Raw genomic sequence first — 15,752 nt, forward strand, 5'->3', positions numbered from 1 at the left:
CTCTTCATAACATTATATGGCCCTTGCGTCCTTCTGATTTTCTGTATGTGGCCCTCAAATGAAAAAGTTTGGACACCCCTGCCCTATATAAAGTGACATCATTGTCAAAAAAAAAAAAAAAAAAGAAAGAAAAGAAAAATGTAAATGTGTTTTGCCACTCATGGTATATTGGAGAGAAAAAAAAATGACAATAGACGCAATTTGATGTTCTGATGGAGTAATTGTTTGCGCTCTATTAGAGCCAGCGTGACTCCTTGTACCAGTGCGACCACTTTCACACCAAACACTTGTCTGCCAAAATTGGCAGACCGAAAATCGATCTACTTTACCAACACATGCAACCCCACAAAGACTTAAGCTCACTCACACACACTGAATAAAGCTCAAACGCTTCCACTTTGTACGCCCCGCTTAATCAAAGCTTCTCAATTCAACACTTTGACCTTTTGTTCCAAACAGGATTATCACCTTCTCCTGTCTTCATTCACCCTTTCTCCCCTTCCCAACTTCTCGTCTTGCCCCCTCAGCCTGTTTCCAGGGGCGACCCGCACATTTGAGGGGTAATTGCAATCATTTGTAAAATGCCATGGCAACCGTGCTTTGATGGGAGGGGTTAAAGAAGAAGAAACGGGGGGGGGGGCGGTTCAATGAATTTCTCATTTCGCAAAGACTGGCGAAAGAAAACACAATGTTTGCCTATTCTCAGGGTACAGGTTTATTAATAATGATTGGGGGGGTGGGGGGGTTCACGAATGATTAATGTGCGTGCGGTTGAGGATGCCAACGCAAACGTAGACGAGTTACGAGTGACCCCAGACACAAAAACAAGCGCAAAGCTTTGCCTCTCTGGCCAGACAAACGGCTCTATTTGAACTCCCCCGTCGGCCTGAAAGGAATCCTTAATTACACGATATTACCCCTCTCTTCATTGCCCCCGCCGTGTGTGTGTGTGTGTGTGTGTGTGCTCTGTCCGCTGCAGTTCAGCCATCACTGGTGTGTGTGCGCATGTGTGACAGAGAGTGTGTTGCTGCGTGAGGTGTAACTATTCGGTGGCGGCAGCTGTTTCACACATTGTGACAAAGGAGTTGAGAGGGAACTCGTTCCCCGCGCATTCACTCCAATAATTGATTTCTGTTCAGCACTGTGGGAGAGGAACACATACGCGCACACACTTTTACAGACAGCGCATTCCACTCTCTCAGGTCCAACATCTAAGAAGTTGCCAGAGATTCCTAAGAGAGTGGAGGGGGGGGGGGGGGGGCAGCACTACAAACACAACACATGGATTGGACAATTTCTGCATCAGAAATTGAATTTTTGTAGGAACGCACTTGATTGGCATTCAAAGTAGAAAGATTATTTTTATTTTATTTATTTTTTTAAAGCTACTCCTATAAAGTTGTGACATGTAATTCTCTTAATCCACCATAATAAGAGGGATGTTCAACACCATTTGTTTTCCAGACCGATATAGTACAAGCAAGTATTTAACTCTTTACCACTAACACTTTTGATACTTAAAACTTCCCCAAAAACACTTGACAGCTTATTAGGGGTGAACAATATATCGAAAAAAATATCGATATTGCAATATTGGCCCGTGCAATATGCATTATCTCAAAGACATGCAATAAGTTTCATATGGAATTGTATACTTTTTATCAGTCGCTAACTAAATCCAATAGTTCAAATTAATTCAACTAAGAATATATTGAGTTTGCTTATTTTGCTGCATGAAAAAATGTAATTCCTTTATTCGATCATAAAAGCGTCATTTCCTTCGGTACATGTTAAATATCGCAATATCGATAGCGATACTCAGCAACTATATCGCATGATTTTCTAATATTGTGCAGCCCTACAGCTAATTAAAAAAAAAAAAAAAAAAAAAAAAAGACCGAAATACACATGGTCATCAAGATATGGACATAGTAACAATTGTCATTGTAGCTTTGTAGCCTTGAGCAGTGGTCTGGTCAGTACCTGGGGGACGTTAACCAAATTAAATCAGTCAGTCACAAACCAAAGCAAATCTGTCATTGTAAAATTGCATTATATGCGTCACTGCTCATTCTCCATTAACAAACACTAACAAATCTCATGTTAATATTACCCACTGGCAAGGAAAGGGACAAACTTGCTATTCAAAAGTTGAAATTGGCATTTGAGTCTTTTCATGGATCATGATCCAAACAAATGAACCCGTTGCTCTCTTATTTTTGCAAGCATAATGTGCTCTTTTGGTGGAAAATGTCAGCGCGGTGCCCCCGCTGGGTTTTGCCTCATCTTTTGTCCGATATATATTTTTTTTTGATTGCTTGCCTTACCGTTACTGCCTCGATTTTCACACGTGAGGAATATTTAATACATCCTTGTTTGAGGAAATGCATCAACATCTCTTGAACCAAATGAAACCCATTCACGGGAAAACGACATTGCCGATTCAAACGCGTGCGATCTTTGAAAGATGAAAGTGGCTTGCAGCAGCAATGTGCAAGTCAAGCAAGTTGAAACCTAAATGGATTTGGAGGGCCCTGCAGACAGTAGATGCGTGAAGCATCGCGGTGATTTATCAGAGGTAGACGGCGCACACAAGTGTACTGGAGCGCAAAACGGAAATACTCACAGAGTAGTATTTCTTGATGTGGCGTCGGATGTCAAGAAGCAGCTTGTTGCTGATGTTGAAAGCGTAGTCGATGGGGCGGCCCCCGCAAGGCACGTGACAGCATCGCAAAAAGCTGGGTTCCAACTTTGATCCCTGAAAGACAACATGCATTACTTCAATACAAAAAAAAAATGACAACAACACGGAAAGAAAAAGTTCTCCAATTTGATGTTCTCGGCGGAGGTCAAGTCATCACATGATTGGTGATGACATGATGCCCCCGCTTGGTCATCAATGGCTGCAGATGAGAACGACGCTACTTTGCTTGGCCTTATCTATGCTGCAGTAGTAGACTATTGACTGCTGTGATGGCACAGTACGTCGTGTGTTTACATATTATTTTTGATCACTTCATACTACTAATTATGTTGAGCAAAAAAAAAAAAAAAAGAAAGCAGTCAGACAAACGTGCAATATAAATTCATATTATATAATAATGCTGTATGGTGTTCCGCAGGGTTCAATTCTGGGGCCTCTTGTTTTTATTGTAGTAAAAGTAAATCTGTCTTTAATTTGGGAAAAAAAATATATAAGTTAGCCTTGTAAAGCTAGAATTAGCGCCCGACCGATATGCACTTTTTGAGGCCGATACGGATTTTCGGCAGAAAAAAACACCGATTACCAATTAATCTGCCGATTATTTATTTAAAATATATATAATACAAATACTGACAGCTAAGGCTGTTTGAAAGTGCTATATAAATCAAGATAACTTGACTGTTAGTGTGTTTTGGCCTCTTGGGGGCAGTGTGGTGCCATGCATCCATGGCGTACACACCTAAAGTGAGTACAGAAAAAGGTTGCAATTGAATTCTATTAAAATAACTCGTTTTTTCACCCATTGGGAAAAATTTGTGCCTTTGCGTAGTGTTATCATCTGTGAGTATGTGTTCCCATAAATTTGTGTGTGAATATTCGTTATTTGAAGGAAAAACACTCCCGAAGTCAACGCTAACTTCCTGTCTTCCTGTTAGCATTTGCTAATTTGATGTTCGTGCTAGGCTAGCGATGTTTTAGAAACGAAGCATGTTTTGTATTTAAATACACAGGGGATGTAATTTTTTACGTTGTGTGGTTGGTTTTCACAGTTAACTCCAACTGCGGTGTCATGAAACAGCTTAAAGGGACAACAGAATAACCAGAATAACATACGCTACACACTCGCTAGTTGCTAATGCTACAAAAGCAAAATGGTGCAATCAGGGCACTTTCACAACGTCGGAAACGTCAGTTTTCTTCGATAACGTTTTAAGGGGGAAATAGTCGGTTATTTGGCCCAATTGGACGATTGTTTTGGCCGATGTTTGAAGGCCAATAATCCTTAGATTGCACCGTACACATATTGTGGTCATACTCATTAGGGATGACAGTCAAAAGGAAAAGACACAATGAGGCTTGCATAAGTCAATTCCTGGTAAAATCATGTCCATGGGAGAGAGAAAAAAAAAGAAAAAGAAAAGTAGTCCATACCAATTAGACAAAAAAAAAAAATGCTTTAACCCATTTAAATTCTAAACTCCATTTAACTAGTGCACTGACAGCAGCAAAGAAAAGCTTTCAAAGACGGGCGCATGCCGGGTGACACCCCCCCACTCGGCCTATAACAGTACTTTTCGTAAAAACAAAGACTTTTTCTGCCTTCACGTCAACTGCCTGACTCTCCGAAATGCACTTCAATGAATTACGTCTCTCCATCTTTGTTTCATTCCTTCTCTTCTCTACATGACCTCCTCCCCCTGCTACTTTTTTAACTCGCTTGCTTCATTCCGATAACAGACATCCGCCCCCAAACAAAATTATGCACCTCCTTACTTTACTTGCCAGCTCTTTAATGACCGAGCAATTAAATAAAACTATGAAACGCTCGTCTTGATGTCAGGCTTGCAGAGGAATTGCAATTAATCTCGTGTGTGGGGCTTACAACGTGACCCAAAGAACATATCTTTGACATCCAAGTCTCCTTCTGACTCTAAAAGCCCACGTTAGCACCCCTCAACATTTTTAAACGGTTTACTATGTCAGCTGACTGTTGCATGATAATGTGCATGTTGATTTAACAGGTCGCGCCGCTAAAAGTGAACTCGGGGGGGAAATCCCCGCGGCTCGATCCAGCTTTTGCCCGGCTCTCCCGCCACCTTCATCAAACGATTCTCCTCCCCTGTCTGTCCTCCATCATCTGTCACCGCCTCCTCCCAGCATCCCTTGCTACGTGTCAAGGCCCATCTGTCCTCCCTTCTCTGCTCACTGAGCATGCTCGCCGCCCTAATTAACTTACCGTCTTATCAGTGACTCACATAGTAGGGAAAGCACAAAAAAGTAAGACATATCATGGATAATTAAGTCTTATAAGCAATTAACTTCCATGTTGGGTTTATTTTCAATGCGAAATAAATCTGTAGGTTGTGTTGGTACGTCGTGTAATTTCTTTAATATGTAGTAATAGGGCTGTTGAGAAAAAAAAAGTCGACCAAGTCGGTTGGGTCAGCCACAATAATTGGTTGACGCAAAAATGCATGCAACATTTTTGCAGCAACTAAAAGTTGCCGGAACCCATATTTCGTGTTTCCGTACGGATACTTATTACTGACGGATTCCGACCGGCCTTCACCAAAACACTTTTAACTCTTTTACTGCCACACGTTATCAAAGAAAAACTTTGATATGACAGAGGCTTTGATCATTGACGAAAACAGATACAATGCTTCCATCTGCTGGCCATAGTTTAGAGTGTTTTAGATTCCAGAACCCATTGACCAGGCAGTGCTGCACTTCGACGTTGCACTGGGAAAAAAAATAAAAATACAAAAATTTGTTGACGTTATTTAACGTATACCTATGTCTTGAATTTGAGGGTGGGGGATATTTATTGAAAAAGAAGGGTTCGCAAATAGGAAAGTGGTGGGGTTCAATTCCTCCAACAAGGTTAAGAACCACTGATTTAATGGAAGTTGTTTAAGCCAACAGAGGATAAAGGGGGGGATGTCAGGTTTATTAGAGCCTTTAAGACAAGAAAAGGCTGTGTGCCCTACTCCTCATTACAAGCTGATAGCGCATACATAACCTTGGCCTGACAAATGGTAGAATATCTGTGCGTAGTTGTATGTGTGCGTGTCTACAGAACGGCAGGGGTTAAGGAGAGGCTTTTCAAGTTGCGGTGTCCAAACTATGCCAATGAAAACAGAGTCCGTATTGGAGCCAGGCAGCTGTCTAAAAATACAGGCAGAGACACAATATAGAGGGTGACTGCACCATGAATCACCGTTCTTTGACTGATCTGCTTAGCAGTCAATTTCACCAGTTCAAATCCTCACTAATGATCCAAATAAACAATCATGTCTGTAGCATTTCAAATCGAACACGCTTTGTGTACTTGAAGCGGTACACAACTTGTGTTTGCACTGCAGCGACATACACTAAGTGAAATTGTGCAGTCTGTAGAGCACACGTTATCCGGGACCGGAGAGCAACGAACTGGCCAGGCCGTCTGCAATGGACACCTATTTTCAGAAGTGATTTCAAGAGTTTGTTTTTATTAGCCACAAATCTCTGCAGGGTCTTGACCATCTGCTTGACATTTATTGATGGAATGCATCCTCCACATCTTTTAGGTGTTGCTCTATCCAAGTATCACAACGAGGCTGCTTTTAGCCACTTAGAACTCTCATCACAGGACATGAGAGCGTGCCACTCTTAACATGTCACCAATCTCTTTGGCTTGGCCTTTATCCAGATTAGGTTTATTATTGTATTGACTGAAGTATGACAATTCCATATATTTGCTTCCTAATTCACCATTTTTAACTTTTTTAAAGTGATGTTAACAGTTGGATGTTCTTTAAATATCCCACTCATGTAGTTAAATTAGCACACCAAAATCTGACTTGATGCCATGCTACACCACACGCACATTAATAAACATCATGTTCAAGTCTTGCGTAACTGAAAAGGTGGTTCAAAACTAAGCATGTGTAAATTTTTCATACAATTGCTGGGTCTAATTAGATTGTGAGGTGTGCAGTCGGCGTGTGGCATATTTCAGGTGTTCTATTAAAATAAAACTATGGTAAAAATTATCACTCACATAACTCATTAAAACATTTTAGGCACCAACAATTTGAGCACTTATAAGTAGGGATGGTTGACTACCAATGCCAGGTGTCGTATCTGTGACGATACCAACTTTATTTTAAGGTATCAGTACTTGTGACGGCAACCATTACTTGTAGCCGTTTTACGATCAGGAACTACAAATTAAAAGAATATAAAAACGAAAATTTATTAGATTAATAAGCTAATTAGAAAAAAATATCTTATTTAGAAAATCCAAACCTTTTTTTTGGTATTAAAAATCCCTACAGGTTAAAGTAAACAACCATTTCTGTGATGAGAGAAATGTAGCAAAAAAAAAAAAGTGAAGGAAAACAAACTCACAGCTCCTTCAAACACGCTCTCGTAAATGTTCTCCTTCCCACACTGAGGGCAGGTGAAGGTGAACCTCTCGCAGTCTTTGTAGCGCTCCTCGTCGGTCAGCTGGATGGGCCCTCCCAGAGTGCTGTCCATCTCCTCCTCTCTCTGGTGCAGCTGATGAGACCGGAACTGACTGGGGTCCAGACCTGAAGTCGCCAGCAGGCCAATCAAACAAACGGTAACATTGCCTTTCACATTCACAGAAACGTTTGGGGCGAAGCAGCAGAATCATCTAAACATGATCAACATGTGCTTTTTACCAAGCCACGTGGCTATGAGCACGCCGTCGATGCCCTCAATAGGTTCACAGATGCGGGACACCACTGGGTGGATCTGCTGGGCCAGATAATAGTGCGTGTCCAGACTGAGATTATCTTGCTTCTGGAGTTGCTCTAAAGCGTACGCTCTTTGACTGGCTGCCAATGTGGAGCCATCCTGCAGGTAAAAAACAAAACAAAACAACAAAAACGTACACTTAAATGTCATCAATAAATGATCACTGCCATTGATATAAAAGTAACATGCCACGCCTATTCATCAATTAATCAATCAGGGGTAGACAGTTTGGACAACTGCCATTTTATATTCCAGCAAGACGGAGTGGAGTAAGGGCCGTTAAATCTGATTGGATGGTTTTGGAGCGGATGAATAAAAGTGGGGGCCACACAGAGCCCTGGCATCAATCAAATCAAACGCCTTTCGAAGAAAAAAAGACCAGAAACTGTGAGAATAGATTTCAAAATTCTGCTACCGCATGGTCTGTAAATGACTGACTCGTTTGGGTCCTAAATACATTAAAGAAATGCTGATTGAATATAAAACCGGTCTCGCTCTAAGATCTGCAGACGTGGGTCAAATAGTGGAACCCTGAGTTCAAAGTAAACATGGCAAAGTTGCATTTAGCTGTACATAAATGGAGCTGCCAATCGAAGTGACTGTAAATGCTTTTAAATCGAGGTTAAAAAAAAAACGGATTTTTTTCCTATAACTTTGATTAAGGTCTTCTAAACATTTTTTTCTTTTTGTTAACTGGTGTGTTTGTTAACGCTTTAAGTGTCTTTGCTTGTCCTTGCCTTGCCTTATTTCAAGGTCTCCGTACTCGCTACAGCGGCCGAAACTCTTGTGACCGTTTTACAATCAGGAACTAAAAGCATGCATGACTGAACAGAGGCCCGCAATATCTATAAGTGCGTATAGAAATTGAAAAAGATAACAGAAGATTGACATTTATTTTATGCAATATAGGGAAATACAAGTCTTTCTTGAAATCATTCTTTATTGATTTATTTTATGTATCAAAAGTACGAGTGGTATCTGAGACTACTCGGGATTGAGTACTCGTACTGGTATCGACCTGAAACAAGTGATATTGGACATCCCTAATTGTGTGCATGTGATTCGTGAAAATGGTAAGAAATTTCCAAAAAGAGTGGAAGCCTTCAAACAACAAGGGGGAAATAAACTCCACACTTGTAATTTGTTTCCGTATTGATAATGACTGAACACACCTTGCAGATGATATAAGAGACCGTGTCACCAGCTTTGACCCTCCGCCCACCCTGGGAGTTAATCCACAGAGCCACATGGACATGGGGGAGACTCTTCTTATCTGGATAGTCCTGAGGATCTTTGGTCAGTGCCTGCATGGGGAGGTGGGGAAAACGTGGAGGAGGAAGTATAAGGAAGGTAATGACAAATGGAACTTTGCTAAGTATAGAAAATGTCCTTTACCTTGTTTATCTCATACTGTTGCAAAGGTATCGCCCCACTGGCTACCTTCTCTCCCACCTCCACAAGGTGCTTCTGTATGTTCTCCACAATGATGTCACGACTCTGATCTGACAGGATCTGACCAATTACATAGCTGCAACAGGAGAGAGCAAGCCCCTTGTAATCGAGTATGAGCGACTCAAATCCAGGTTTTGTTTGGTTTTTAACTTGAACGTACTTGCCACACTCCTTGGCCAGGTCACACCAATCTCGCCGAACTATGTCCAGACCTTTGAGCTCCTGCTTGACGCTGTAGCGCCCGTCGCCGTGCTGCTCCACCACCAGAGCGGCGTATTTCTTCTTCTTCAGCAGCAGAAGTGACTTAAACACTCCATCAATGTCAATCTCCAGCAGTTTGTACAACTTGTTCACTTCTGCTTTCACCTGAGACGGGAAAAAGAACACAAAAAGTATTAGAAAAGCAATGTATCGTCTTGATTAAGTGTGATTTTTTTTGTTTTTGTTTTGCAGCCACCTTGTTGCCCAGTTTGAAGACTTCTTCCATAGATCGGCTGTTGGTGTTTATCATAATGGAGTCGGTGTCTCCATAGATGACCTCTAGGTTCATCTGAAAAGAACATCAAAAAAAAAAAAAAAACGTAAAATAATTCACAAACTATCCATTTGATCTAAATTGATCCAGGCCAGTTTGTCCGTGGCTTAAAAAGCTTTAAGTAATGACAGATCAAAATATTTCCTTTTTTTTTTTTTTTTGCTGCAAATAACTACACATATATTCTGAAAATATTCCCATTTATTATTATATTATTGCAGAATAATCAGAAATTTCTTAACAAAATAAGTGCAAAGATTTTTGCATCAAATCCTGAGCAACAGCCAAATTTCAAGAACGTCATTTAAAGGGTTGTCAATGGACCCCCCAAGTGGCCAAAAATAGCAACAAGCGTTAATTTTATCAAAAAACTGCAGTTCTGTTCTTACAGGCCAGATTGGATCCACTGATGAGCCGGTTCTGGCCCGAGCGCCGTATGTTTGACATCAAAGATAAGTCAAGTCATCTTTAGCCTTCTCAGCAATGTTGCTAATATTTTGGTCTATGACTTTATAAGATGATTTACAGTATAAACCACTTGTGTCAATCATACGGCACGCGGGCTAGATCCGGCCCGTCAGGAGGACCAATTTGGCCCATTAGGCCAGAGCAAAAATAATAAAACAAGCTAATATTTTCAGAACGTAATTATTTGCACCAATAAAATGAATATTTAAAATTATAAATATTTTGACTTGTTATTTATAGGTTATTTAGGTGAAAGTGGCCCTGAATTAAAATGAGTTTGACACCCTTGGTATAAACCAAATTACAAATGAAGTATTCAGTGTCATAAAATGAATGGATGAGGTGTACCAACCTTTTGGACCATGTCTTTGGTGTGCATCAGAATCTGAATGAGAACAGATGCAGGGGGGAAAAAAAATAGATTAGAACAAAATTGTCAACATCGCACATTTAAAAACAACAGGAACAAACAGTATAATAACTCAATATCATTTCATGTGTTACCGTGTGCGTGCGTGCGGACACAAAAGCAGAGCAGGTGATTTTCTTTTAAACGGGGGATAATTGGCTAACAGGGCAATTATGAGCGCGTGCTGTGACAGCCATCTTTTCAGCCCACACACATCCACGCTGGGCAAAACACACGCGCGCACACACACACTTCGTCTTAATGACTCGTAATGGCCTCAATCACCCGAGGAGTGACTTGAAGGACAAAAGACTGTTAACAGTGGCTGTCCACTGTGTACAAAGTAGCGAAAATGATCCTAACAGGTGTGAGCCCCGAGTCTTTAACCTGAGAGTGGGAGGGGTCCGAAGACCGGACAGAGCTCGCGTGATCCGTCACTGGCAATCTGCGCCTCAATCAAGTGCGCCGGCATACGCGTGAGCGGTGTGCGGGGACAAGGACGAGGGCTATTTCAGAGTAAGGGAAGGGTGCTGCTGGGTGGGGTACATCCACTCCCTGAAACCAGAGTGGGACTTAAGCATGTTTTATGGGGTGACACATGCCACTGTACAAAGGCGGGCGTTTGAGTCATTCACCCAACAGCCTGCTCCATTAGAGGCTGAACAACAAGGTCAACGTCTCAAGACGCGAGTGTGTGGTAGAAGGCTTTTCGCAGACTAAACAACTCAATGACATGCTAATAATGAGGGAGAGAATCAGTCAAAGATCTTTACCGGTGGAGAAAGCCTCAAACCAGAGGTTATTAAGACATACAGGCAGGTGTAAGGAAAATAAGATGGTAAGGAGAGAGTTCAACTAATCACTTGCGAAAGTTTTTTCTTTTCTTTTTTTGTTTGGATAACGATGACAAAGATTACATTTCCATCTGAAAACCCAAATATTGGCAATATTTGTGTTTTGCAAGGTCATGAAAACACTCAAAAATCCAAATAAGAGATTATTCAGATTTTTAACTCATTCACTCGCCGCCATTTTCACAGAAGCAGTCCCGTTCGCTCCCGGCTGTTTTGCTGGATTTTGACTGATTTTGCAAGGCCCACAGAATATTGTGTTCAATTGCTATAAAAGCATGGAACCTATCAAAAGAAAGATTAAAGTCTCTTCTTTCATCAGGGAAAAAAAAGTATGTTTCTATCTGTTTCCGTTTTGCAGCAATTAGCATTAGAAGAGAGCCAAGTTTCATCAGTTTTCACAAATCGATTTAAAATTGTAAGTGAGCATTTCATGCTGACAGCATCTGCACCATGAAATAAATAAATATGAGCGGAGCCTTTGTTTTTATTGACTGATATTTAAATCATATTAATAGATTTATTTTTGAAGTTATTTCCACATTTATTTATACATTTATTTTTTGAGACTTGTTTTTTATTTTTGTATTTATTTATTTATTTATTTAAGTGTATATAGTTTTGTTTGTATTACCAGTTATATTTATTTTTCTGTACTTAATTTTTGAATTATATTTTTATGTTCTACTTTTATTTTATTTCATTTTTTTTTTTTTTTTTTTTATTCAGGCACTTTTGCTCCTTCATAAATCTGTGACCAAAGACAGCGAAAACAGCATGTTCTGAGTCTAATAAGCAGTGGGTAGACAGAAAGGAAAAAAAAAAAAAAAAAAGGCCAGACAAGTGCTAAATAGACAAATCCTGGGAAAGTGAGGGCGACAGCAACGTGAGGCAAAGCAAAGTGAGAACGCGTTGATGTAAATAATGCGCGGACTCATTTAGACACATTTTCCATACGCTGTCACTTCCAACAGGGCAGGCCGCCCAGAGGAATGGGCCGCGTGTAAGACAAGTCGTTTGACCATGACACTGGAATCTGTGCAACTGGTGGTGTGAGCACTCATCTCGACACAAAACACCAACACGCTAATGAAATCCATTACAGGGGCTGCGTGAAACATTATGTCCTTATAAATGTTATAATGCTCAGTTTCACTGATGTATTAAAAACGTGAGATAGGAATGTAAGTGCTGTAGTACACAGTTATATGCCATTTAAAGCAAAATTAACTTCAATCTCTGACAATTTAAATCTTGTTCAAGTAACTACTATTTTGGACACTATCAATCAGTTCGGGTTAACAGAGAAGGAGTGACCACTCAATATCAAACAGATGCCTTTTGTTCAATTGCAGTTCAATTTCTTCTTTTCTACTTTGTCTCATTTGTAACTTTCACCAGACAAGTCACTGATTTGCAGCATCAACCTTAATTGACCTGCTCGGCTGAGTTGCGACTGGATCCGCAAAAAGATGGAATGGGCCGTGCCGATCTCCTCTTACGTCTCCATTTGCATACCAGGCGGGAGAAGCGCATGAGGGGCTAGCGTGTCAAACTGCACTGTGACCGAGAGTCCTTGTAAAAAGGAGCCTGGGACAACAGTTGGGATTGTTTTGAAAAGCACTCCTGATGAAAAGCATTTTGGGACGACCCATGGCCTGACTGAAATAGCACCTGTGGAGAAAAAGCGGCGCTGTCAGTGCTGTGGGGTTAGAGTTCATGCTGTAGAATCGATTTTAAAGTTCTGCTACTCGTCTATAAATCACTAAATGGTGTGGGTCCTGAATATATCCAAGAAATGCTGATTGAGTACAAACCAAGCAGGGCTCTGAGATCTACAAACTTGGGCCAACTAGTGGAACCCAGAGTTCGAAGCAAACATGGTGAAGCTGCATTTTGCTATTATGCCGCACACAGATGGAATAGGCTGCCAACAGAAGTGAAGTCAGCCCCGAGTGTAAATGCTTTTAAATCCAGGTTAAAAACTTTGCTTTTTTTCTTATACCTTTGATTAGGGACTTTTAAACAGCTTTAATTAAGTGTTTATTATTTTAAACTTCCTTACGTTAAATGTTTTAAAGTTTGTCGAATAATGATTTAAGATTGTTATTGTATGTTCTTTTTAGTAAATTTTGTAACCTATTTTCATTTATTTTTCTTCCTCTGAATGTTAACTACTGTTTCTTGATGCTTATGTGTTGTCTTTCCTTGTGTAAAGCACATTGAGTTGCCTTGTGTATGAAATGTGCCATACAAATAAACTTGCCTTGCCATGTGCGCAAACACACAAAAAGAGAAATATTTGCGAAAAAAAAAAAAAAAGATTGACTACAAAGATGTATTGCCTTTACTGCTAATGTGGACATTTTTGCGCACAAAAGCACCAAAGGTTTTTGCTCCCAAAACACACCTGTCTGGGAAGATGCCATAGCCGCGTTCTCATGTTTACCGCCGGGGCGGGTCAGCCTGCCACAAGGCCGTTTCTGATTTAATACCAACGGCTGAGATCACAAATGCTGGCGTTCAATGTAAATAACTCCACGACGACAACAACAATGCGCCTGCGGTCCACTCAATTAGAAAATACGGCGCACCGACAGATGGAAAAGGACGCATTCCGACGTCGCCGCGTTGCCACTGACACAGCCAAAGTCAATTGTGTGACGGTGAGCAAATAAGCAATGTTTCACGTCCAAATTGCTAATTTACTTGTGGCAGTTAAGTGGCCTCTGACGAAAATGATTAAACCGCCTTTTGTCATCTAAAAAGCAGCTCAAGAACTGGGTTTATGTTTTTGTCATGATTTCCTTGACGATCATGTAACTATAGACGGGATGTAACCAAATTAGACCATTGATGGATGCTAGCAGTAAGCAACACTACTTCTTTCATTTTTACATCCTTGGAACCAATAAGAAAAGTGAGCGATTTTTACATGGTTCATTGTGATCTATTTTGGTATGCTTGGAATTTTTATTACATGGCAATTAGCCAAACCAACAGGATGAAAATATTGTAATGTTCACGAATCAATTTATACCACAATAATAAATATTTCAAAGGGATAGTTTACTCATTTACCTACGTACAGCAGTATAAATTTAAAATTTTGTCTAAAATTAATTTGATCGCTTCATAATTTTGATGTACAATACTGTATTAATACCTTTAAAAATACATTTTACCACTTGTCAACTGAAAATGACATCACATGTGCTCAGAACTCAAGTATACCCAGAAAACAAGTCCCTTTAATACCTTGATCATTTGGTAACTATGTTGTGAAGTGTTCGTACCATTTTCTCTAATCCACAACCAGGATTTTAATAATAAGAGTAATCTTAGTAATCTTCATTTGTGTAGTAACAACACAAAATACAACTTCTACACACTGGGTCCCATTTTTGTGCCTAAGGCAAGTCTAGCGCAAAGCGCAATAAAACTGTGCGCATTTGTTTCTTTTGGTATTTTGCTAGACTAGAGCAGACAGAAGATTGTGTTTTGAGAAATCGAGTGCCATTGTGTAAGGGAACGCATTAAGGCATACATTTGTGTTGAGGTAATTTTTCTGCCACTAGGTGGCATTAGTGTTTCATGTTGGACGTTAGTGACAGGAACGGTACATTTTTTCTTTCCAAAATCAGCGCAATTGTTATTTGGAACATGAAGCAACTTGTGGACTCCAGGTAATTTTGTTCATTGTAAATGTTAAGTTAAGTGTTTATCACATTTAGTGTTGCTAAATTGTGTTATGACTCCTTTACACAACATAAGTAAAAAAAAAAAAAAAAGAATGAACAATGTTTTTACGTCAACTGTATTTAAATTATTAATGCCACCGGTCATTGTATTTAATGCTTCTTTTTATTTATTTTTTTTAATGACATTTAAGGTCTTGATTTTAGCCAAATCCATTTAATGACTTAAGGCTTTTTAATGACCCACAGAAACCCTGATTTACAATAAAATGAACTGCAAGATTTCCAGTTGGAGATACAAATCAGATTTTCTTGTGTTTCAGCCATCAATATCAATATTAAGCAATTGAAAACTGACTATTACTTTTGCTAACAATTGACCAAGGAAATCTTTTATTGAGCCAATTAGAACAACTTCCTATTCTCTCATTATGAGCTCCCGCAATTGACATATCAGACATTAGATTAATGCACTGTAAAGTACAATCCCAACCATTAGTCTCATCTCACAAGGCCTCATTAGCAAATGTGACTGAAGTGACAGTCCGGATGTGGAAATCTTGTCCCACTCGATCGTCTGCCACCACGGCCAGCTAATGGAGCCAAAATAGCAGCGCTGCTCCCATGTGACTATTTGTTAAGTCCGGAGTAAAGCCACCTCTTTAGGGAGTGCGGAGGGGGCTGGGGGACAAGACGACCGTGGAAACATGCAGCCCTCGTTTCCACACCAACACGCAAACATTCACAGACACACGTACACCTGTAACGGCCATCTCTAATCAAAGGAAATGTAAAAATGATTCGAAGCCAGTGGCTACTATAGGAACGATGCCAACACTATTTAGTCATACAGACACAGACGACACATGAT

The 15,752-nt window shown here is 40.2% G+C and overlaps 1 protein-coding gene across 3 annotated transcripts in view; it reads right to left on the reverse strand.

Annotated features, from left to right (window-relative positions):
* Positions 1-15,752, reverse strand: part of pola1 (polymerase (DNA directed), alpha 1) — a 45,092-nt gene that overhangs the window by 18,733 nt on the left and 10,607 nt on the right. For all 3 annotated transcript variants that reach the window (XM_077509742.1, XM_077509741.1, XM_077509743.1), the window contains exons 27-34: positions 10,276-10,308; positions 9,378-9,470; positions 9,081-9,286; positions 8,864-8,996; positions 8,641-8,772; positions 7,393-7,567; positions 7,097-7,278; positions 2,627-2,758 (exon numbers count right to left, since the gene is read on the reverse strand). In XM_077509742.1, coding sequence (XP_077365868.1) covers positions 2,627-2,758; positions 7,097-7,278; positions 7,393-7,567; positions 8,641-8,772; positions 8,864-8,996; positions 9,081-9,286; positions 9,378-9,470; positions 10,276-10,308 — 1,086 coding nt within the window. The remainder of the gene's footprint in view (positions 1-2,626; positions 2,759-7,096; positions 7,279-7,392; positions 7,568-8,640; positions 8,773-8,863; positions 8,997-9,080; positions 9,287-9,377; positions 9,471-10,275; positions 10,309-15,752) is intronic.

Source organism: Festucalex cinctus, chromosome 20 (genome assembly GCF_051991245.1).
Source record: "Festucalex cinctus isolate MCC-2025b chromosome 20, RoL_Fcin_1.0, whole genome shotgun sequence".
NCBI classification, from domain to species: Eukaryota; Metazoa; Chordata; class Actinopteri; order Syngnathiformes; family Syngnathidae; genus Festucalex; species Festucalex cinctus.